Source organism: Mastigoproctus giganteus, chromosome 1, assembly GCF_048544385.1.
Source record: "Mastigoproctus giganteus isolate SK-2022 chromosome 1, ASM4854438v1, whole genome shotgun sequence".
Classification (NCBI taxonomy): Eukaryota; Metazoa; Arthropoda; class Arachnida; order Uropygi; family Thelyphonidae; genus Mastigoproctus; species Mastigoproctus giganteus.
Genome location: NC_143575.1, coordinates 19,854,103 through 19,880,977, shown reverse-complemented (window position 1 = coordinate 19,880,977; position 26,875 = coordinate 19,854,103). Strand labels below are relative to the sequence as shown.

The 26,875-nt window shown below is 34.5% G+C and overlaps 1 protein-coding gene across 1 annotated transcript in view; it reads right to left on the bottom strand.

The window, feature by feature from the left end:
- Window positions 1–26,875, bottom strand: part of Sgt1 (suppressor of G2 allele of skp1) — a 131,750-nt gene that overhangs the window by 59,574 nt on the left and 45,301 nt on the right. The window contains exons 5-6 of the mRNA XM_090379074.1: window positions 18,490–18,560; window positions 4,202–4,248 (exon numbers count right to left, since the gene is read on the bottom strand). Of these exons, the coding sequence (XP_090235200.1) occupies window positions 4,202–4,248; window positions 18,490–18,560 (118 nt within the window). The remainder of the gene's footprint in view (window positions 1–4,201; window positions 4,249–18,489; window positions 18,561–26,875) is intronic.

Sequence of the window (26,875 nt, the reverse complement as noted above, 5' to 3'; positions counted from 1 at the left end):
CCATTTTGAATTTGCTGTTGGTAACATCATCAGTTGGTTTCACAGTATAGAATTTAAATACGGTCTCAGACCATTGTAGTCACCTTTACGAAAGCAAAAACCCTTTCCTTCACCCTTGATGGTAGTTATCTCTTTGAGTAAATCCCACTTCAGCACACTGATCACTGCCACCTAGTGGTTCCTTTATCTGCAGATTCTTGATGCATGAAGATACTGATAATCAGATCAAGAGTATTACTCCCTCTAGTTCTATGGATTGAAATCCAAAAATTCTTTGGATTGAAAGCCAAACGAATATTCAGATTGCTCCCACTAGGTGGGATAAAGTCTTGAAAAGCTATTTATGAGATACTGTAGATTCAGGCTCAAGAAAAGGAACATCTGGTATCACCTCTCATAGCCAATCAATGTAAAATAATTAGACAGCAATGAGTGAACATCAAATTTTGCTTCATGCAGGATAAAAATGTAATCAACTAAAACTGTTGCATCCAACTTATGGTGATATTGCTTTATCACATTAATGCTCACTTAAGTGCCATACTTGTTTATGTGATGGAAGCTAGCTGATAATTCCACAGCGCCATCCTTCCTCACAATGCAATACTGAAAATGTATATTGGGTATGCTAATTTTGAAAAATAACCACTGCATTGTAACCTAATAAATAGCACACCAATAAACCACTTGTTGCTATTCTGACAAAGGATCCAGATAAAAAAAAAAAAAAAAAAAAAAGTTTAGTACAAAAACAATAGTTTTGTCCCTTACTCCATATCCTAGGTCTGTCTCTATCATTTGACTAGTCCCTCATGAGAAGACAGAAAGTGGCAAATCAATGGACACTGCTCTTTGTGGACTAATGTTATTAGTGGAGTCGCCCAGGGTTCAGTGTTGGGTCCATTGATGTTCTGTATATTTATCAATGATATGGATGAAAGTATATTGAGCTTAATGTCAAAGTTTGCAGATGATACAAAGGTTGGCAGGGTCGTTAAGGACACTACTGACGCTATGCTGCTGCAACAGGATCTGGAAAGGTTGAACAGATGGGCTGAGAGGTGGCAAATGAAGTTTAACATTGAAAAATGTAAAATACTACATATGGGAAACAGTAACCCCAGAGCAACGTATCAACTCTGCGGTACTACACTGACAGTGGTGGAGAATGAAAAGGACCTGGGGGTAATTGTGCAGGCAGATATGAAGTTCTCTGAGCAGTGCAGACGAGCTGCAAGAGTAGCTCATGGTGTCTTGTCAATGATATACAGGAATTTTTCTAGCAGGGATAAGGAGGTGATTATTCCCTTGTATAAGGCAATGGTTAGGCCACATCTTGAGTACTGTATACAGGTCTGGAGGCCTCATTTCAAGAAGGATGTAGAACTGCTGGAACGGGTACAGAGAAGGGCAACAAGATTAGTGAATGGCACAAAGGGTTGCTCTTACGAAGAAAGGCTTAAGTTTTGCAAATTACAGAGTCTGGAGACTAGGCACCGGCGAGGTGATCTGATAGAGGTGTATAAGGCTTTGAATGGTTTGAGCATGCTCAATGCCAATGGGATTCTTCATCTTGCTCAGAATAATCACCTCAGAGGGCATAAATTCAAATTGAGGAAGGACGGATGTCGGATAGATGTGCGGAAATTTGCCTCTGGCCAGCGGGTGGTTGGTTGGTGGAACCGACTTCCATCACTTGTTGTTGAAGTTGATAGCCTGAACAAATTTAAAGCTCAACTGGACAGGTATTTCGAACGAACAGAGGGGTGAAATGGGAGTGGGTTTTTTTTTTTTTATTTTTGGCTGATGCTGAATAAGCTTGCTTTCTTGCATCATATGCCTCTACTAATGCTAAGTTCTGAAAATTGTAGCTTCTGGAAACTAGGCATCTGTAAGGCAATCTGATTGAGGTGTACAAGGCCTTGAATGAATTGAGCAGGCTCAATGCTGATGGGATTCTTCCTCTCGTTCAAATTACAAACCTGAGGGTTCATAAACTCAAATTGAGGAAAGACAGTTGTTGAACAGATGTGTGTAAATTTGTCCTTAGCCAGCAGGTAGTTGATTGCTGGAACAAAGTTTCATCTGTCATTGGGGAAGTTGATAGCTTAAATAAATTCAAGGATGAAGTGGCCACATTTTGGAGTGAATGGATGGGTGAAATGGGAAGAGTTTTTTTTCCTGTGTAAACTAAAAAAAAAAAGTTAGGTTCATGGATAATTTCTAAAATGGATCTCAGGGTAACTACAAGGAAGGAAGTAGAAGGCATGATTAATGGTTGCTCTTCATATTGGTCTAACGTGAGAAGTGGCGTTCCTCAAGGAGTGGTTCTGGATCACTATTGTTTGATTTTCTTAAATGACATCAAAGGAATACTGTGTGATGTAAAAATTGCAGAAGATGTGAAGATTGGAAGAGTGGTTAATGATAAGCCTCAAAGCAGTGCTCCTTCAGGATGACTTGGAAAAGGCTTCAGGGATTGTCAGAAAAGTAGCAGCAATATTTTAATGTAAGGTTCTTAAACTTTTGGAATAGTAACCAAAAAATAAGAAATTGAATTAAAAATAAGTAGAGAAAGAAAAAGGATTTTAGAGCTATGATCAGAGTATGAACATGTGGAAAGGAAAGCACATCCTGTCCTATTGATGGTTTATTGATAGTTGCACTTGCTTATAAAGATAAGGTAACAAACAATACCATTGTACAAAATAAGACCACACTTGGAATACTCTGTCCAAGTATGAGGACTGCACCTAAAAAAAAAAAAAAAACCCAGACATCCAGCTTCTTGAAAGAGCCCAGAGGTGGACAACCTGTCTGGTGAGATCTACAGATCTTGACAACTAAGAACTTTTGGGGAGAGGGGAAGTCCCTGATTGAGAGGGAATAATGAAATGAATGAAGGCAAAATTTTCACCATTTCAAAACTAGGGAGCCATAAATTCAAATTATGGTGAAAGGGATTTAGGCTGGATTGTAGGGAGTTTCCTTTTAACCAGCAAGTTTTTCATAATGAATAAGCTATCTCCATTGGTAATTGAGGCTACAACAGCTTGGGAAATTCAAAGCTGAACTGGATAGTTGCATACACGAGGAGGGAAACAGTTTATTTTAGGTAATGAAACCTAATTTTTTTTTTTTGGTAATGAAAAGTATCTCAAAAGGGTTTTTTTTTTTTTTGCAGTCCATACTAGAACTTTAAGATGTAGGTTATACACACTGTATATTACTGAAAACTATAATAGACAATATACAATAGATACACAGGGGGGTCCTCGGTATCCGAGTCCCCGCAGTTATGAGGATTTGAAAATTAAAGAAAAGCTTTTTCCCTTGAAAAAATTTGACCAATTTTTTTGTGACAATATATTTTGTGAGAACGATCTTCTTCATGATTGTGCAACAAATGTTAAGCGTGAAGTTAAAGACAGCTAAATGCTACGACAATTTTATCCGAAAATATACAACACAAAAAAAACCCCAACAACTCTGGCTTTATTCTTTATTTGTACAACTGAAAAATAGTGTAACTTCAATAAACTTTACTTAACCTCACTTTGTAACATATTATAATAAAAAATTTCCAATAAAATAATTCTCATTTTTCAGTTCCTTCATCCATTTTTTACTATGTAAAAGTATATAATAAACATTACTATATAATACTGGTGTAGATACACTACATCTACTCATCCTTCACAACGAGTTGTCCATGTAGTGCACTACCTCTAATAAGAAACGCTGCAATTGCGATACCAGGGTACCTGCCCACCCACCAATGAAAAGCCAACTAGCTTTGAAACGGTGCCGTTGCCCACTGAGAATAAGTAATAAGTCTTCTCTATTAGTGAAGCTTTACTTATTTGAGGTAGTGCAATACATTGGCAACTTGTTGTGAAGGATGAGCACAATATGAGATACAGATGAAATGATGCTTTTCAGACTTCTATCATTTTTTCTTTAAGAGTTGTCTATGATGTATCTACACTGATATTATATAGATATAAAATCTTAAGCTTTTAAAATATTATGCCTAGTTGCATTTTCATAATAAACATTACGAAAATTGGTCTCCATTTTAAGTGGAATTTTCTGGCACCAATTATCCTCGGATAACAAGGATCCCCTGTAACAGAAATTGTTGTCTCATTCAGCAGCATTAAGATCAATCCATACAGCACAAAATATAGTTGGTACTCACATTATGTTTTGTTGCACATTTTTCAACCCAGCTTTTAAAACTTGTTTCTGGAAAAAAAAAAAAAAATAATAAATAATAAATATATAATTTTGGTATTAAGACTTGTTGAAAAGTCACACGAGATAACCAAAATAATAATCTTTAAAGATTAAAATCTGATCAGAAGAAAATATTTATAAATAACAAAATTTAAAAGCTTGAAACAGCTTCTAAAATAACACTTCTCTGCATTAACTTTTGCAGTTGACTGTCATGGGACTGCAATGGTCTCTCCTGTGATGGTGACAGCACTCAGACTTTTACTCTTTAGAGATGACTGCAACTGTCCATTGGTCAACCCAAAATAACTAATATTGTTTTTAATCAGACATCCATTAAAAATCCTATGCACTGATGTGATTAACTTCGGAACTTAGTAGTTCCATCATCAGATGACCCTATTAGCAACCTTGTGCTGAGCAGCGAATGGATGTATTGAATCTATATGAGTAGCCAAGCAGTAGATTGGAAGAAGACTTCTGATTAGAACCAAATCCAAATAAACTGAATTTAAATTATTGCAGAAGTTAATGCAGAGCAGCACTATTTTAGATGTGGATTCAAATATTGCAACAGTTCCCCTAAAATATAATTATATTATATTTGCCACACAGTCTTTCTATAGGGATTTAACAACCATGTAACATAAGTTACATTTACAATCAGAAATTTTCTTCCAACCTAGCACTTGGCTGCATTAACTTTTGCAGTTGACAAAAGGTTGCTAATAGGACTACTTACTATCTGGCAATGGAACCAATAAGTTGTGAAACTGGCCATAGCAGTGGCTAGATTTTTAATGGATTTGCCTAATAGGTGATGTTATCTGACTAAAAATGATATTAGTTATTTTAGGCTGATTATGTGGACAATTGTAGTCATTTTTAAAGAGCATAAGTCTAAGCACTATCACTGGAGAGACCAGAGTCTCCCCCGTGGTCGATGCAAAAGTTAATGCAGAGAAGTGTTATTTTAAAAGCCGTTTCAAATATTGCAATAACCTCTAATTTCAAACAACTCTTTAATTATATTAAGTTAAGTTGTTTTAAATGTTTAGGCTGCACTTTAACAATCAAATTTCAGTACAATAAAATCTGCCATTCAGGTTTTTAAATCCTCACTCATTCAAAGATATAAAATTCAGAATTTACAAGCTCTTAGCAAGGTCAACAACAGCAAAGCCTTAAAGGAAGAATGAAAACTAATCACTTTTCAAAAATAAGGTTTATAAGAATAGCTAGATGTATTTGCTTAGTCTGAGAAAGAAATAATTATAATGATAAACTGAAAAGAACACTGCATAGTGGATTGCATCCAAATTTACTCAAAGAAAGTGGAAAAATTGCTTGGTCTGAAGAAGGAATGAAAGGATGTCAAAGACTGTAAATTACCAACCTTATGGGGGGGGGAATCAATTGAAAAATTGTACTGCAGACAGTATGTGACTGTAACAGACCTAGACTACTAATATAATATTAAAGAAAGTATATCACATTTTTATTCATATATACAATATTTGCTATTATCAGCATGAGAAATCCACATTAATAAAACATTAAACTTTAAAGTTGTATTTATTTTGGGAAGAAAAGTAAAAATTATTCCACATATTTTGAGTACAGAAATTCTTCTATAAATAAATTTTTCATATATTTACAAATTCATGGTAAGAAAACCAAACCCCACATGAATAATCCAGTCTTCAACTACTAAATTAAATCACACTGGTAATCTTAAACTGGACTTATTTATCTCTGTTTCAACACTTGTAAATATTATTAATCCTCATGTAGATTGGGACCCTTCTTCTCATTTTCTTATTCAGCATCTTTATGATTTATTTTATATCTGAAACAGCTGATGTTTCAATGCTATGCTGATATAACATCAAAGCTAGTAACATCAATGCTGATGTTACTAGCTGTTTCAATGAAACATTCTTACATGCACACATCATAGTAACTAATTTAAACTTTTTTATATCTCAAAAAGTTTAAATGAAATATCTCCTTACTGATGATGGTATTACAAGTTATATCAAAATTTGTTAATGATATTAGAGTGGGAAGTAATTTTTCATGATAATCAAAGTAAGCTACAATAAAAAGACAAATTATACAGCTGATTTAAAAAAAAAAAAAAAAAAAAAAAAAAAAAACACGTAATTAAGCTTTAATGCTCTTTAATAATCTCAAATTATCAATTAAAAGGGCAGGCACATATTAAAAGCAATAAAAATCAAAAGGACTTGGGAGCTGTACCGCAGTCTGACAAAGTTCACTTGATAGCTCAGTAAAGCTGTTAATACAGTGCAACAGACAGACTGGCACATTTATCTCATTGTACAAATCAATAGTCAGACCAGTTTTGATACTACACAGAGGTTTAGAGTCCTAATTTCAGCAAAGACACTTGCTTTAAAAGGCAAAAAGACTAGGTGTAGATGCAAAGATATTCTTACAGAAAGACTCCAGTTTTGTGAGCTGTAAATTTTGGAAAGTAGATATTTGCATGGGGATCTATGTGAGGCATTTCAGGCTTTAAAAGGGGTGAGCAAAAGAAATGGGAATTTAGATTTAAATCAAGAAAACATCATTACAGACAAGATGTAAGAACATTTACCTTTAATCAAAGAATAATCAATATTAGAACAAGTTACTGCCTAGCTTTACTGAGCCAGAGAGCTGAATGCCGATTTTAAACATGGATTAGATAAAATACATAACATAGGAAGAAATTTTTATTTTTTGATGCACATGCCAAAGTAAGCTTTGCTTCCTTGCATCATTCTGCCATTTTAATACTAACACTGAAAATTTATGTAGCTGACTGAGAATTTTTGGCTTACTACTTTGGTTGCAGTGTGCCATTTCATATTGATTATCACATATGTTTACAGAGGTGTGTTTCCTTGGAACAATCTTAGACCACAAAATAACTCAAGAAACAGCATTATCATAAATTTTCATCCATAAGCATTAGCACGTTAGGAAATATTCAATATAATTAAAGATTGAGAATATTAACAGAAAGATCAAAATAATACCAAAAGAAAAATGTAATGTTATTTTCAAAAATTTCCTTCTCCATTTTTATGGAATTTTGAAGAGCTAAAAGTGCATGGTATGTGTATGTATTAAACAAATTATTTATTGTTTTACAGATTCCATTAGCCTCAAACACCCCCACTGATTGTCATATTATTAACATTCACATCAAAACAAATATTTACATTATTTGAAACAAATTTCTTAAATTATAGCTATTTAACTTCTGTTAAACAGCTATGACTTAAGCAAATTAGAATTTGGACTAAAAATCTGATAAAAAAAAAAAAAAAAAAAAGTTTATACACCCACTGGAACTCCTTTATGAGGCATGCTTGAAGTAATTCATCCTTTCAAAATATTACTGTAAAATACTGCTTTCATACTGTTGTCTTCTGTCATTCAAAATTAATATAATCTATAAAGAACCTTCCCTCTTTCTCTAGTTACTTTTTATTTATTTGTTTTTTTTTTTGTAGGTTGGGATAAGGGTCAAAATAGAAAAACTTGAATAGAATAGGAATCCTCAAAAAGAAAAGAATTTAATTAAGAAGTTTAATTTATATTTAAGCAGTATTTATTACATACATGTTGTAATGTACCAAAATAAGTCTGCATTTTATTATTTGAAGGCGAAAAGTGCCACCGTAGCATCATCTATTGGCAAGGAATTAAACCCTCATTTTTAAGTTTTTTTTTTTTTTTTAGTAAGGAAAAAAAAATGTTAAAAATAAAAAAGAGCAAGGTATATTTTCATGATACACCAGAATGTTATAAAAGTTAATAAATCTAACTTTTAATAGTCTAATGCATAGTTTTAGGTATGAAGGTTTGCCAGAAAGATAGTTATTATGACATTATCTAAGAACTTTGTTTTGTTAATCAATCCAGACAAAAGATGTTTCTTTTATTGGTCATATAATATATTTCATTACATAGGCTTGAATAACTTCAGTAAACAATTCATTATTTATTAAAATAAAAAAAAAAAATAAAATCACTGAAATCTAATTCTAATAATAAATAATTCTAAAAATAAATCTAATTATTGTTAGAATCACTTACATCACTTGATTCATCACGAGTGAGACAAAAGTTGATTTGTGAATATCTTCTCTACGACCACATGTTGAATCTGAAAGAGGGACACTTTTCACATCGTCAATCATTTTGAATCATTTTCAAAAAATGTTTACTTTTGGCTATTTCAACCATACAGTCTTTCAGTGTCACAACTAATATGCAACAGCCTCAAATGTTTTTGGATGAACTCAATTTCCCAAATGATGTTTTTGCATACATTCTTGGCAGCAATGAATACAAACAGTTTCTAGGATGCAGGAAGATACTTAAGTTGCGACAGTTAATCTTCTTTATTTCTGACAGAGTTACTACATATTAGTTTTTCTAATGACATTTATAGAGCAGTGGTATTTCAATCATCAAATGCTGCATTTGAGGAAATTCACCACATTCACTTCAAAATGTCATGAAAAAAAATATAAAATGTCTCCTTATTAAATTGATCTGGTAACCCTTTCTTGGTCAGCTTATTCTTTTGTAGATCAGTAAGTACCAAACAGCTTCTAAAATTCATTGCTAATTTCATACCTGTCATTCAGAAATTAAAACCATTCTTATAAATCGTTTTGAAGTGACATTGATAAGCTATGTGACTGATCTTATTACTGTCACATCTGGGATAGTGCTCAATATCACAATGGTTTGTATATGACAATAGATCTCCTTTTCTCATTTAGTTTCCTTACACAATGGCAAAGTCTGGGCCCCAACCTACTCTACAATACTGGATCATTTAAATATTATAAAAAATTTACAAACAAGGATAATTTTTTTACTGAACATCCGAGTATAACTTTTTTTAAACACCAAACATTACATATATAAGGCATTTGTTAATAAAAAATTAAAATATACGCAATAGAAAAAAAAAAAAAAATTTAGTTAATGACACTTAATCAGTGACAATTATTACTTCCATAGTAACCAGACTCAACATGTATATGCAACAAACCTTTCTGCCAACCAATTTTTAGCAGTCTGGTTGCTATGAGCTGAAATTATACAATATACTTGCTTGAACAATATTAAATAAGCTCAATTATACACCAAGTTAGCATTTATTACTTTTAAGACATTACTAACTAACTTTGCTAAATTAATCTTGCAAGGTGTTTTTCTAATTTGTTTTGAGTTTAGGAATACTGCACATTGATCACCCAAGTATCAGGTGGCCTGTGTTTCCTATTTGGTAATAGCTAATTGCATAAAAATTTGTGAATTAATAAGGAATCATTCCAACATATTTCTTAAAAAAAAAAAATAAAAATAAAAAATAATTCCTGAAACACCAAGAGATAAAATTATAATTCTTCACTGTGCAATCACACTAGACTAAGCATGCTTGAGTGAGCTTTTTAGTAGCCATACAACATCCTGGATGGTATCTACATTATAAATGGTCAACTATAACAGCCTTAGCTAGTGTTTCCCAATGGCCTATGTCATGAACATACCTTAGCATGTCACAAATATTTCTAAAAATCATTAAATGGTATCTGTTATGAACTACATGGTGAAAAACCATATTGGAGAAATGAAAGTGGAAAAAAAAAAAAAAAAAAAAAAAAAAATTCTTTCTAACAACACAATTAGTAAACAAAGTCAAGTAATGTCATCGATACCAAACAACAGATACTTGCATATATTGCAGATCAGAAAATATTTTCACTGCAAAACAGATGAATCTATTAATTAACTATTAACTACAACTCTTAGCTTTCATTATGTTTATTTTGGATGAAGAAATAAACTAATTTTTCTGCTGAAAAGAACTGTCTGGAATAACTGGTAGCACTGAATGGATTTGTCAGTAGTGTTAAGCAGGAAAACTCATTGGTCCTTACATAGAGAATTTTTTGGTTTCTAAATGTTCTAAAGATGCTTTTAGAAATGTTCATGGTCAAATAATCAAAATGGATAATGATATTAAATGCAGACCAAAAAAAAAAAAAAACACGAAATTTTTTGAAGCTATATGAGGTAATGGAATCTGATCATCATTTATTTTTGCATAATATGCACAAGCTGTCAAAGGAGTTCTTTCATGGGTGTATGAATTACATGAAGTTATTTTTTAAATGAAAAGAATCCAAATTTAATTATTTATCTGATGACATACAATTATGAAAAACTTTCATTTCTGCCTGACTTATTCCATAATTTACACAAAACTGAAAGCAAACACACACACAAGCAAAGTGAAGATGAAAGTCTTCAGGCAACCAATCAACTTATTGCTTAAAAAAAAAAAAAAAAAAAAAAAAAAAACACGCAAACGGAAAAGTCATGTTGCACAAAATAACTTAAAAATGTTCCCTTTTGATGTGCAAAACTAATGTTAATAAAAGAAATAAGTAAAATTATTTTAAAAACCTCAACCTCTTTAATTGAAAAATTGCAACACTATTTTCCTAATTAGATATCAAAAAATTGACTACGTAAGAGACATATGTTGAGTGTATAAGAGAATATAATTTGAACATCAGAGTTCTGGCTCAGAATCAAAAATAAACATTTTAGTTTATATAAAAAGTCAGTAAAGGTTTTACTTCCATTTTTGACATAATATTTATGCAAATTTTGTTTTTAGCATTGAAAGGACTTAAGCTGAAAAACCAAGAAAGACTAACTATTAAAAAAAATCCTAAGTAATAAATCTCTAAATCTGAAATTTTTTTTTATCATTATTGTGAATTGTGCTAAAAAAGTGTCAGGATACAAAAATACATGAAGTATATTTTTGTATCCTGACACTTTTTTTAGCATAATTCACAAAATAAAAAAATGCTACTGGAAATCTTACATTTTCTGTGAAAAAGAATTTAACAGATGATGACATTAAGAAATAAGATTAGAAGATCACACAGTGGTTCCTAATCGCAGTAACTTAAGACAATGTATATAATCAACAGCATACGTTCAAACTATTTTTTAGTAGTGGAACTTACAAAAAGATGGAAGGAAGCAAAGGAAGAAAAAAATATATAGTGTCAGCCAAAAAAAAAAAAAAAAAAAAAAAAAAAAAAATATATATATATATATATATATATTCTAAAATAGGCTGTTTAAATTTTAAAGTGCTTCTCTCCTTTTTAAAAACAAAAAGGAGGAAAATGCAAGATGCTTAATATTACTATACAAAACTTTGTAATACCTACATAAACTATGTTAATTTTGTGTGGAAGATTTGGGTTGTTTGTGTGTAGGTATCATTTTATTTTTATGCACTATGATTAATAAAAATATGCTTTGCAATCAACCATTTGTCAGCACTTGCTCTAAAATAGTCTCTCTCTCATTATGTGCTTTTTATCCATCTCAAAATTTACATAAGCCCTCCAGTTGCACAAGATTAAATGGGAGATTATTCTAGCAGCCTAATTACTCTTTTGCTGACATGCAAGTTTTCTTATGTAAACTTAGTGTGAAATTAACCTTCCTTAATTTAAATCTGCCTTCCCTAGATTGGGTTGGATGTGAAGGAGAAAATATCAGTGTTTCAATTATTCACAGTGTTTAAATTATATTTTAAAGCCTTAAATACTTTGGATGAGTTGCAATGTGAATGTCTGATTTATAAACTTTACTAATGGAAATGAAACCTCTTCCTGCAAGGATATTCCTTTGCATCAACGACTAAATCTTATTGCTCTTCTCTGTATACATTTCAGAAGGCTCACAACCTTCGCAAGATGTTTCCAAAACTGGTATACAATACTTAAGATGGAGATAATTTGACTGCTTTATAAACTGAATAATCACTACTTTTGTCTACTGGAAAAAAAAAAAAAAAAATTGCATATTGTGGAGAGAATGCCATGTCCTACTGTTGTACAAAGCCTGAGCTGCTGAGGAAACATATTGTGGCAAGCAATGAAAAACTTGAGTAAAACAAGAGATCAAATACTGAACTCTGTTAAACACCCATTCAACTTAGTCCACTCAGAACTACTGGACCATAATTTACAAACAAGCACTGCCTGCAACTTTTTAAGTTTCCTTTTATTCACTATAACCTCCCTCTCTGATAAACAATTTACATGAAAGATTTTTAGGTGGAACTATTACTGTTGTATGAATTAGAGCATTCATGCATGCAGGTGAGGCTAAACTGCAATACAAAACATTCTACATGGTAAATAATACATTTATTAAGAATAAAGGCTAACTTCTTTGTGGGCTTAAATAATAATCAAACATATAATTTCATAAGAAAAGCATAAGGATTAAACTGCCTTTAAAAATCTTCTTCGGCACAAAGTTTTGGATTAGTCTGCAACAAAGAATTTATACTGCAGCTAGTTAATGTAAACTTGTAGTAATATTGTAACTCTTGGCCTCATGGTCATTAAGAGTCCAATTGCTGTTTGCATGTACGTGATACATATTTCACTAGCAATAAATTAGTCTGTCTCTCTCTCTCATCTTCAAGTCTAACCCACAATGTACAATCAGTGTACTCAATTAAATTGCATAAGTTTATCTAATTTTTGATTAGCAAAATTAGTTCTCAAATCTAACATAAGTTTTCAGAATAAGCCTGATATAGCTGAATGGTCAATGCTAGAGTACAGTAGTACATGCATTTCAGCTGACCATAGTTTAAATTCCTCATGACTGCTAAATATGGGTAATAATAATATTCTTGTCAAACTAGTGCATCCAGTTGATATAGATGAACAGTGCACTGTTGAGTCAGTTTGGTGTGACATAAGCACTGCGGAAGCAAAAATAAGAGTAGGAGTGTGTTATAGGCCTAATGACTCGAATGAGTACAATGAACAATTGTACAGAGAAATAGAGTGGGCTAGTAAATCGGAATGTCTTATAATGGGGGATTTTAACTTCCCAGATATTGAGTGGAACTTGTGGATTGGGCACTCACACAATAGTCAGACTTTTGTGGATTTATGGATGATTGTTTTCTGCAGCAACATGTTCAAGAGGCAACCAGAGAAAGTAATACTCTTGATCTGGTTATCAAGAGTGATCATTCATGTATTAGGAATTTGCAGATAAAAGAACCACTAGGTGGCAGTGATCACAGTGTACTGACGTGGGATTTACTTAAAGATTTAATTACCATCAGGGGTAAAGGAAAGGGTTTTTGCTTCCGTAAAGGCAGTACAGTGGTCTCCGACAGTTTTTAAATTCTGTACAGTGGGATCAACTGACAATGTTACCAACAGTAAATTCTAAGTGGGAAGCATTCAAGGAATTAATCGTGGATGCTACTAAAAGTTTCATACCTATTAAGAAATATTGTTCAAGGTTTAGGCCTAAATGGCTGTCAAATGAACTAATGAGACTCTTAACAGAGAAGAAAAATGCATTTGATGCATATAAATTATCAAGCGACTCAGAAGCCTATGGCAGATATACGTTAATCTGTAATCAGGTCACAAAGGAGGTTCGGCAGGTGAAGGCAGATTACGAGAAATCCTTGGCAAAAGATGCTAAGAAAAACAGCAAGGATTTCTTTACTTATATAAACTCTAAAAGGAAGGGGATGAATCTGATTGGTCCACTTGACATCGATGGTTCAACTGTTGATGATCCTGCTCAGATAGCAAACAAACTGAATGAGTATTTTGCATCTACATTCACACATGAGGAATTATTAAGGTTTGAAAATGGCAGAAGGTTATCAAATTGTAGCAGGATACTTAATGATTTTGTAATAACTGAGAGCAAAGTGGAAGAGAAACTGTTGAAGTTAAACATAAGAAAAGCACCTGGGGTGGATGGGGTCTATCCAGTTATATTAAAGGAGGCGGCAAAGCAACTAAGCAAACCCTTAGCCATAATTATGAGAGCATCCTTGGACTCAGGGGAGGTTCCCATGGACTGGAGATGTGCAAATGTATCCCCAATTCACAAAGGGGGATCAAAGGGTGACACGAGTAATTACAGACCAGTTAGTTTAACTTCTGTTCCGGGTAAATAATGGAGTCGCTGGTTAAAGATGCATTGCAGGATCATTTAGACAAGACTGCAGCAATAATTCAGACACAGCATGGGTTTGTTAAGGGAAAGTCTTGTCTGACAAATTTGATAGGATATTATGATGTGGTTACAAAGGAACTGGATGCAAAAAATAATTTTGATATCATATATTTGGATTTCAGGAAAGCTTTTGACACTGTTGCGCATGGAAGACTATTGTACAAATTGGAGCAGAATGGTATTAAGGGTAAGTTGCTACAATGGATAAAAGGATGGTTAAGTGCGAGAAGACAGAGGGTGGTAATTAATGGGTGCTGCTCTTCTTGGACTAATGTTATTAGTGGAGTCCCACAGGGTTCGGTGTTGGGTACACTGTTGTTTTGTATATTTATCAATGATATTGATGAAGGTATATCAGGCTTAGTGTCGAAGTTTGCAGATGATACAAAGGTTGGCAGGGTTGTTAATGACAGTAATGGCAGTGTGCTACTGCAACAGGATCTAGATAATTTGGGCAGATGGGCTAAGAAGTGGCAACTGAAGTTTAACCTTGACAAATGCAAAGTACTGCATATGGGTAGAAGTAACCCCAGAGAAACGTACCAACTGTGTGGTACTACACTTAAGGTGGTAGAAAATGAAAAAGACCTGGGAGTAATTGTGCAGTCAGATATGAAGTTTTCTGAGCAATGCAGACAGGCTGCCAGGGCAGGTCATGGGGTTTTGTCAATGATATATAGGAATTTTGCTACCAGGGAAAAGGAGGTGATTATCCTTCTGTATAAGGCAATGGTCAGGCCACGCCTTGAGTACTGCGTACAGGTCTGGAGGCCTGTACGCAGTACATTTTAGGAAGGATGTAGATTTACTTGAGCGTGTACAGAGAAGGGCAACAAGATTGGTAAGAGGAATGAAGGGATCCTCTTATCAAGAGAGGCTTAAGTTCTGCAAACTGCAGTGGCTGGAGACTAGGCACCTGCGCGGTGATCTGATTGAGGTGTATAAGGCCTTGAATGGGTTCAGCACACTGAATTCTGATGGGATCCTTCCACTTGTTCAGATTACGAACCTAAGGGGGCATAAATTCAAATTAAGAAAGGATAGATGTAGAATAGATGTGCGGAAATTTGCCTTTAGCCAGGGGGTGGTTAATTGCTGGAACAAAACTTCCATCTGTCGTTGTGGAAGGTGATAGGTTGAATAAATTTAAGGAGGAAGTGGACAGGCATTTGGAGGGAATGGTGTGATTTTTTTTGGCTGATGCTGCATAAGCTCATAACATTTGCTTTCTTGCATTACATGCCACTACTACTACATCTCTGACCTATATGATTATGATAGTGTATAAAGACAGTTGTGGTGGGTATTATTGCTTGTACAACAAGCAACTAATTTCTTGGTTGTTGTACATCACATCTGCCAATAGCTATATATATAGCTAAAAATAAACTAATTGTTAGAAATAGGATGCTTCAGTACATAGTTGTAGATGCAAAAATAGAAAAATAATACATAAACAAGGACCATATGTTAGGGCTCACTTTTCTAGACCTTGTTGTAGCCTAAATTTAAGATACAAGAAGCCACTGCCCTTCCTCTGGTGGCAAAAAGCCTTGCATTATGCTTCTTGAGATGCACAGGGTCTGCTTCACATTACCATAAACAGGAAAATCTTTCCATGCCAGCTACAATGCAGAGAAGACCTCAACTATATGCACTTCAATAGGCATATAATGTAACACTTTTTTGCTATTTGTTTAACTTCAAGCCACAAAAAGCAGTTCATCTGTAATGCTACTAAATAACACCGACTCTAATCTGTAAAACTTCTTTATTATGATAAAATAAAATACAATACAATACATGTGTACTGATCGTATAACTGTACAGGAATACCTCGCATAGCACAGTTTCAAACAGCGTGGGTTTCGGTATAGCACGGTTTACAAATAATAATAAAAATAATAAATAACTGCATTACGCACCAGTACATTTGATATGTATGTATTATAATGCCAGCATGTATGCCAATGCGTTATGGATTCAAGGCCATGCTGACTGTTGTCGCAACTCCCATTATATACGGAGTCTGCTAGCATTCATGCATTAGTAAACACTCTAGATTCCAAGCGGTTGACTGTGCGTAAGCTGTACAAATATTTTTCGCTGTGTATTTTTTATTAAAGATTATTTTTTAAAAACTTTACACCTTTATATGCATATAGGAGTGGAAAGTTTGTTTGTTTGTTATTTGGTTTTTAGGAGCATTAGCAACTAAGGCCATATTGCTCCGGGATATGCAGTGGTCATTCCCTGACCTTTCCGCATCCTCCGTATTTGGTGGTGACAGGCTCGAACCCCGGTCTAATCAAGAAGCGTGTGCTACGCACTGTTGCTCCTTCCCACCTGGCTACGGAGGCACCCTGAGTGGAAAGAAGAAATGTAAATGGCACTGAGTGTTCTTCTAGATCCAAACATCGAACGAGGTACGAAAGTAAGACAGGCATTGCAAAATGAAATTCGATATTATCAAGAGATGTATGCAGATAAAAAGAAGGGGAAAAAAAAAAAAAAAAAAAAACTGCAAACTAAGTTGATCAGTTATTTTTCAAAATAAAAATACAGTACACACTTAACTTGTATTCTTTTGGTGTGTACATACTGCAATAAAAATCATTTGTACCATACTTATATATATTTTTTTCATTTTTGTTTCTTTTTTTGCAAGAACTTCTTGCGCATCGATTTATAGTAAACAAACATCTATATATTTTGGCAACTCTACCCATATAATCAAATTGTCGGAACGCATTACATTAAAATACATACTAATAATACCTCGTTCAGCGCGGTATATTCTTGGCACGAATTAACTGTGCTGTGCGAGGTATTCCTGTATATTAAAACAAAATAAATGTTGTATAACATTTATACTAGAATAAAATACATAAAATTAAAAGCTATAAAAGATGTTTAAAATCACTAGAACCACTAACACAGGAGCTTTCGGCAGCAGTGGCTGCCTTCATCAGCTGTAGTGGCTGCAGGATGACCGACAATCTATGTATACTACCTACATCTCAGCAGGTCTGTGATATGAACTATGGCGTCTGTGCATGGTTCATGTTGCAGACCTGCTGAGATGAATGTAGTATACGTAGATTGTCGGTCATCCTGCAGCCACCACAGCTGATGAAGACAGTCACTGCTGCCGAAAGCTCCTGTGTTAGTGGTTCTAGTGATTTTAAACTTTTAATTTTATATATATTTATTGTATTTTACTCTTGTTATACAAGATTTATTTTGTTTTAATATACAGTTATATGATCAGTACACATGTATTTTATTTTATCATAATAAAGACGTTTTACAGATTAGAGTGAGTGTCACATTTTACACGAGTCAGTATTTAATCTGTAATGATGAATTAGAGTTCCTGACTTCAGAGCCCTTTTCAATGAACCACAAAAAGCAGGCCTAGAAAAGTGGGTTGTAATGAATGGCCTTTGTTTGTTTATTATTTTTTAGATTTTTTTAAGTGTTTATTCATTCTAGCTGTCTCAAAATTCATGTAGCACTAGAAGTATAAGCTCATTAGAGTAGAAATTGATTTTATTTTATTAAAATAATATTTTCACATCCTATAACTATGCATTAAAGTGTCCTTTTCTGAAGATTTATACTTGCATATCTCAGCCCTTCCACACTACATGCATCTGATTTTTACTAACTTTTATTTACCCTGTAGAGCAGTTTCTTTAATTTAGTGAAACTGCATTAAAATCATTAATAACATACAAACAAATAAGTGTCAAGCAAAATTTCTATAGATTAGAGATATGTAAATTTTCCTGATTTACAAAAGGTGCTAAGGGAGAGACTACAAGAAATACTGTACTAACAATTTGTACATCACAATAAATAGAATATTTACCATGTGTGATTTATCTTGAATCTCACTTCGTGGCTGATGTTGAGAATGTCATGTGGTAAGGTTTTGGTAAAAACTTAAGTACAGTATAGAAGGTTTATTGCATGTTATTTGATAACTGAAAATGCTTTAAATGTAACAAAAATGCATAGATTACTTAGCTTGATATTATTTTTAACTATATTGTTTCAAAAAAGATAATTTCTTTAAGTGTGTGGCAACTGAATCACAAATTAACTCACCATCTATTTGTTGTCCTTGCAGAAAGGCCTCTTGTGCTTCTTTGTATTCTTCAAGATGATAACAAGCAATGCTATAAAATCCAATGCGGAAATTAACTTATTTAGCAAACCTAATTTAATGTATCATTAAATTTATTTTTTTTATAAATTAATAATGTCATAACATAAAAAGATGCAGGGTGAAGCATTTAAAATTTCACAGAACCTGCAGTAAATATTTTTGAAAAATAGAAAAAAAAAAAAAAAAAAAAAACACTTTACTATCAACTGGAATTATGCTATTTAGGTGCACACTTCTAATAATGCAAACAATAACAATATTGCTGTACATCATACACAGCAGTATTGCTGGATCTACCAGTATTCCACAGTGCTACACAAACCTGATTTTTAGAGTAAAAATTCTATCATAAGCATGGGAGAGGTAAAGAATGTTCAACCATTAGATTCTCATTATGTGGTTGTTCATCCAGTCTGTACAAAAATAGAGGCGCCTCGGCAGCCAAGAGCGGCAGTGCATAGCACACGCTTCTTGATTAGACTGGGGTTCGAGCCCATGACCACCACCAAATACGGAGGATGTGGAAAGGTCAGGGAATGACCACCGCATATACCCAGAGCAATATGGCCTTAGTTGCTAATGCTCCTAAAAACCAAATAACAACAACGAAAATAGAAATAATTAAATAAGAAATAAATAAAATACTCAGAATAGTATTTTGATATTATTTCTGAGAATACTCAGAAATAGTGACTACATTTTAAGGTTGATTAATATTGAAATAACATTAATATATTATGATATATTAACATTAATAATAAATGTAGTATTTTCTTAACAGTAAATTAAGAAATTTATTTTCATATTATTTAAAGATAAAAAATTAAATATTTTTACTCTACATGAAGAGGAAACAATACTACTTGTATTAACATTATTATTCAACTGAATAGGTTTGATCTATTCACAATTTGTAGCAGAAATGTTATTTGAGAATTTGCCTGTGCCCAGAGATATTTGCAGAGCAAAGTTGAATAAAGTGGCAAATCCACGTCACTTTTAACTCTGCAGCTTATAAGAAAACAATGTTTATACATGCTTCACTTTGATCTGAGGTGAGTGCACATGTCTAAGATTCTGACAATTTGGTTCAGAAATGAGTGCAAACAGTAGGATAATAAATAACAGGAAGTCTCATACCACTAGCGTGATACAGAAAATCTTCCTATGTACCACCAGGTGGCATGCATGCAGTGGGTTAGTGGTACCTGTTCTAGTCTATCCTTGGATAATTAAAGCCCCTCTTAATCAAACCTACTTGTCCACATCAGTCCAAGTAAACATACAAATTTATACTGATAAATATATTATACAGATGTTCATATAAATATTTCTTATTAAAAGAAAATAAAAAATACCATACCAAGTTCCGTAAAAGTAAAGTCATTTTTATTTGTTATGGCATCAATTTTGACAATTTTTTTGTAATGAAATTTCTTATAAAAATTAAAGTTTAGAATCACTTTAAATTAAAAATTCTTTGGCACTAATTGTTGAATGCTTTTATAAAAACAACAGTTTACTGTCCCATTTTATTATTTATTGTGAAACACAAGCCTAATTCCTCAAGAGAAACTCTAGTCTATACAACTGCAAACAATGATAAAATTTTTGAAACTTGTCATCACTATAAAGTCATAGTAACATTATCAAAGGGTTACTAATTTCTTAGAAAGCATAAAAAAAAAAAAAAAAACAACTTTAATGCAATAAAAAGTTCCCATACCATAAATAACACTAAAATAGTCGGAAACTGAATCTTTCATAATAAAAAAAAAAAAAAAAAGTACAGCAAACATCAGAGGCAGCAAAAAGCATATTCCTCCACACGATGCTTGAAATAAATTAGAATAGGAATTAAAAATAATGCCAGCAGCATGGCAAGACAAGAGCAAAAATAACCAAAATTAAACAATGATAAACCAACAGGGAGGGAAGAGAGGGGCAACAGGAATAAATATTGCAGCAGAAACTAAGGCTCCGGTCCTACATCACAGAAAGAAGGCTGCTGTTCACCATCAAGATGGCCACCGGTAAAATTAAAGAGCCGAACTTCTGGGATCACTGCTCTTGGCGCATTCCTCCCCCTTATCTCCGGTCTTCAGCACAGCTGCTAGCAAACCGTAACCGGCTAGTACTAACCGACAGATTCCTGCCAAAGCAAATGCTGCCCTCACTGCAAGCCATCGACGGGGACCTCCAAGAAGTGGTCAATAATAAAAAATACAGGAAGGGTATCCTCGTCGAACTGAAAATGTAAAACTGTGCTTTGTTAATAATCTGATGTAACTTATGTTTTTCTCATGTGTATCTCTTTTGTAAATATGTTTTGTTAACCCCTGGCACCACCATGCCGTGACGGGACTAATTGTATGTCTGTCATTGCTGCAATTAAAGATTCTATTCTATGTAAGGATAATATATTTTAAATTTCAAAAGCCAATTAAATAGAAATTTAACGGCGCCCCCTCTGATGGGCACCAGGTCCAAATTTATGTGAAATATCACTAACAGATGTAAACCACTACAATAAAATAAAACAAAAATAAACCAAAAATAGACTGACCATTATGCCCCATCTCAACAGAGAACCACAAGGCCAATAATGGTCAGGGAATCACTGCATTTCGATCGCTAGACAAATCGCCGCAAAGGCGAGTCTACCAAAAAGATCAGTCCCCCACCTTATTCACAGATCGAACCACCAATGCAGAGGACTTTAACAGCAGTGGTCCTGGTGCAGCGAAATTAAAAAATAGAACAGATACAAGCACTCCAATACAAAGCCACACTACTGACAAAAGTAATCTTAACCAGATTATATAGACAAGTAATTGCTGCTGGCATTATTTTTAATTCCTATTCTAATTTATTTCTATGGTTATATTTCAAGCATCATGTAGAGGAATATGCTTTCTGTTGCCTCTGATGTACCTTTTTATTTTTATTATGAAAGATCAGTGGTGGGCGAATTGCTAATGCTGTGCCTGTGCTGCCATCCATAGTTCACTACTTGTCTATATAATCTGATTAAGATTACTTTTGTCAGTATTGTGGCTTTGCACTGGAGTGCTCATATCTGAGCACTCCAGTGCAAAGCCACACATCTGTTCTATTTTTTAATTTTCACTGCATCAGGATCTGTTAGCTTAGTATAGTATTATGAATTAATCAAAAATATTTATTAATCTTATTAAATTTCATTGTTAATTAAATTGTATTTAAATGGAAATCATGACCTGGACTAGAGCTGCAAAGCAACGTTTAGACTAGAGTGCTGTGGCTCAGGGAAGAAACGAAGGTGACGATTCTCCAACGCACCACAGCCTCAAAAAGTATGTGTGAAATGTTTGTGAACCTTTCTAAAACAGGACATGATCTAGTCAAGGATGATGTCTTTGTGTGTGCTAGGTGCCTAGAGTTTCAAGAAATTAAGCGTCAACTCAGTGTTCTGATGGGCGTCTATGAGAGCTTGAGATGTAGGGTAAATGCCACTGAAGAAATTAATGAGGGCCCATCAAGCTCTCAAGTTGCCCAGCTCAACGGCAGAGCTCACTCCTGTGCATCAGGCAAAACAGAGGCAATCTCCAAGACAATGTGCTGGTCCCAAAGAAACTAGTTATTGTTGGTGATTATTGTCAGGGAGACCGGGAATATACTATGCAAGAAGGATAGGTGGAACAGGACCAGGGTATGCCTGCCAGGGGCAAAAGTTGATGACATTGTAGAGCAGATATCTTTTAAGGGCACAAAATGCAATATTGTTGTACACATTGGAACTAATGACATTAAGAGTACGAGACCTGCAGAGTTACTCAAGTACAGGTCAGTGTTGAAAAAAATTCGTAAGTTAGGGTTGAATGCAAAAGTGTCTGCTGCAATTCTGCCCAGACACGACAAGAGGGATATGTGATGAGAGCCTTGTCAATCAATTTGGCTGTGGAGAGATTGTGCAATGCTCATGGGGTAGAATTTTTTTCAACAAGGATGGGGTATACTTAAATAGAAAGGGTACAAAAATATTTGCCGATGCTATCGAGGCAGTGTTAGGAGAGTCAGAAAACTGCTATCTTGGGGGGGGGGGGATACAAAGACTAAAAAGTTAACAGTGGATGCAGGGAGAGGCAAAAATGATTCTTGCACTGCTTCTATTAGAATGAGCAGCAGCCTGAAAAGCAAAGTGGTGGAGATTTCCAAGACTGCTGGGAGCCATAGCGGAACAAGTAAATACATGGGCTGTGTTAGGGTAACTAAGAGTAGAAACAAGTGCATGTATACTTGCATGTACACCAATGCTAGGAGTATAGTTAATAAATTTGATGAGTTTGAAGTGCTGGTGAAGACATCAAAGGCAGATATTGTTGGTATATCATAGATGTTGTATCACACTGATATAAGCAGTGCAGAATTGGAATTTTGAGAGTACAATGTGTACAGAAAGGATAGATAGGACAGGAAGGGAGGAGATGTTAGTTAAGAAGCATCGCCTCCTGCTGTTAGTTAAGAAACACAAAAAAAAAAAAATCTAAGGAATTCATCCAATTGATGTTGGTGGACAATGCAATGTTGAGTCAGTTTGGTGTGACATAAGCATAGGGAAAATGAATAGGTGTGTGTGTGTGTGTGTGTGTGTGTGTGTGTGTTACAGCCCTAATAAATCTGAAGAGTATAATGAGCAATTGTGCAGAGAAATATAGTGGGCTAGTAAATCAGAATGTCTTATAATGTTGGATTTTAACTTTCCAGATATTGACTGGAATTTGTGGGTTGGTCACTTGCACACTAGCAAGACTTGTGGATTTATTGGATGACTGTTTTCTACAGTAACATGCTCGAGAGGCAACCAGAGGGAGTAATACTCTTGATCTGATTATCAGTAGCGATTCTTCATGCAGCAAGAATCTGCAGATAAAGGAACCACTAGGTGGCAGTGATCACAGTGTGCTGAAGTGGGATTTACTCAAAGAGGTAACTACCATCAAGGGTAAAGGGAAGGGTTTTTGTAAAGGTGACTACTGTGGTCTGAGACAGTATTTAAATTCTATACGGTGGGACCAACTGATGATGTTACCAACAGCAAATTCAAAATGGGAAGCATTCAAAGAATTAATCTTGGAAGCTACTAGGCTTTTCATACCAACAAAGAAATATTGTTCAAGATTTAGGCTTAAATGGATGTCAGATGAACTAATTAGACATGTGACAGAAGAAAAATGTATCGGATGCATATAAATTATCAGGCGACACAGAAGCCTACAGCAGATATAAGCTAGTATGTAATCAAGTCACAAAGGAAGTTAGGCAGGCGAAGGCAGATTATGAGAAATCTTTGGCAGAGGATGCAAAGAAAAGCAGCAAAGAGTTCTTTTCTTATGTGAACTCTAGAAGGAAATGGATGAATCAGATTGGACCACTTAACAGATTGGTTGACTATTGATGATCATGCTCAGGCAGCTGATAAACTGAATGAGTATTTTACATCTACATATGAGAAGTTATTCAAGGAGGGAATGCCAGAAGTTTATCAAACTAACAGGGAGCTAAGTGATTTTGTAAAAACTGAGAGCAAAGTGTAGGAGAAATTGAATTTAAACATAAGGAAGGCACCTGGGGTGGAGGGGATCTATCCAGTTATATTAAAGGAGGCAGCAAAGGAAGTAAGCAAACCCTTAGTCATAATTAAGAGAGCTTCCTTGGACTCAGGGGAGGTCCCCTTGGACTGGAGGTGTGCAAATGTATCACCAATTCACAAAAGGGGTTCAAAAGGTGACACAAGTAACTATAGACCTGTTAGTTTAATTTGTGTTGTGGGGAAAATAATGGAGTCTCTGGTTAAAGAAGCATTGCAGGATCATCTAGACAAGACTGCAGTAATAGTTAAGACACAGCACGGGTTTGTTAAAGGGTGGTCTTGTTTGACCAATATGATTGGATACTATGATGTGATCACAAAGGAACTGGATGAAAAAAAATAATTTTTATAGCATATACTTGGATTTCAGGAAAGCTTTTGATACTGTTGCACATGAAAGACTGCTGTACAAATTGGAGTGGTATGGCATTAAGGGTAAGTTGCTACAATGGATAATTGGATGGTTCAGTGGGAGACAACAGAGAGTGGTAATCAATGGACACTGCTCTTTGTGGATGAATTTTATTAGTGAAATTCCCCAGGGTTCAGTGCTGGGCCCATTGTTGTTCTGTGTATTCAATGATATTGATGAAGGTATATCAGACTTAATGTCTATGTTTGCAGATGATACAAAGGTTGGCAGGGTTTTTAATGACAGTAAAGACAGTATGCTACTGCAAATGGATCTAGATAAGTTGGGCAAATCGGTTGAGAAGTGGCAACTGAAGTTTAATATTGACAAATGCAAAGTACTACATATGGGTAGCAATAACCCAAGAGAAACGTACCGACTGTGTGGTATTACACTCAGGGAAGCGGAAAAGACCTGGGGGTAATTGTGCATTCAGATATGAAGTTTGCTGAGCAGTGTAGATGGGCTGATCACGGAGTCTTGTCAATGAGATATAGGAATTTTGCTAGCAAGGACAGAGAGGGGATTATCCCGTTGTACAAGGCAATGGTCAGGCCACACCTTGAGTACTACGTACAGGTCTGGAGGCCTCATTTTAGAAAGTGATATAGAGCTGCTAGAACAAGTACAAAGAAGGACAACAAGATTGGTGAGGGGAACAAAGGGGGTGCTCTTACCAAGAAAGGCTTAAGTTCTGCAAATTGCAGACCTGGAGACTAGGCACCTGCGAGGTGATCTGATTGAGGTGTATAAGGCCTTGAATGGGTTGAGCAAGCTGAATGCTGATGGGATTCTTCCTGTTGCTCAGATTAAGAACCTGAAGGAGCATAGATTCAAATCAAGGAAAGACAATTGTAGAATATATGTGCATAAATTTGCCTTTAGCCAGCAGTAGTTGTTTGGATTGGTTGAACAGACTTCATCTTTTGTTGTGGAAGTTTATAGCCTAAATAAATTTAAGGCTGAGATGGACAGGCATTTGGAATGAATGGAAGGGTGAAATTGGTGCTTTTTTTTTTTTTTTTGGCTGATGCTGCATAAGCTTGTTTTCTTGCATCATATGCCTCTACTAATGCTAATTGCCAAGTCATAAAAGGTTATTCAGAGTACAGACCAAAAAGGCAAGAGGTAAGACTAGGTGCATACATTATACTATCCAATCAGATTGATCAGACAAGATGTCTGATCAATCTAATTGGATAGTATGGTGCAATAACAAAGGCAATGGATGCAAAATATAATTTTGACATCATGTACTTGGATTTCAGAAAAGCTTTTGATTTTTTTACATGTGAAAGACTAGTACAAATTAGAGCAGCAAGGCATTAAGGGCATGCTACTGCTATAGATAAAAGGATGGTTGAGGGAGGAGAAGACAGAGGTTGGTTATCAGTGGGCACTGCTCTTTTTGGACTTGTGTTATCATTGGAGTCCCAAGGTTGAGAGTTGGATCCATTACTGTTTTCAATATTTAAAAATGATACTGTTGAAGGCATATCAGACAATCTACAGGTTTGCAGATAATATAAAGATTGGCAGGGTGGTTAAAGACAGTAATTAGGGTATGCCACTTGCAACAAGATCCAGAAAAATTAGGCAGATGGGCTGAGAAACAGCAATTGAAGTTGAATATTGTCAAATATGAGGTAATGCATATGGGTAAAAGTTATCCAAGAATAACAAACCAAATGTGCATTACCACACTGAAGGTAATAAAGACAGGCTGCTAAGAGAGATAATGAGGTTTGTTGTGTTTGCTAGGAGAGATCAGGATAAAAAATGTATAGTATGAAAATAAATAGTATTTGGAAGAGACTTTTTTGGCATGTGTTAATTTCTAAGGAAAATTTACTCCACTCCATTTCTGGATATTAAAATGACCACAGCATCAACAAAAGACAAAATTGTGGGAATGGCAGAAGATTAAAATGAAGAGCTATTGCATCGGACTAATGCTGAACTGACTGAACTAGAAATCAATGCCTCTGATAAAGACAAAGATGTGAAATTAACAATGAAACAAAATAAAAATCATTAAACTGGCCAATTTATTATTTGCTCATTTTGCTGGTTTGATCTATATGCTGGGTCAACCCAGCAAAAGAAAAAATTATGAAAAAGCACATGCAGAAATGCCTATCACTGGTAGGTAAAAATCTATAAAGAAACAAAACAGGGGAAAAAGTCAGTCTTCCTTCATCAGACAGAATTCGCTGAATCTCACTTGAAGATTCTAGGGGTTATCTCTAGGCAACTTTTCAAATCTCTCTCTTTCACCTAA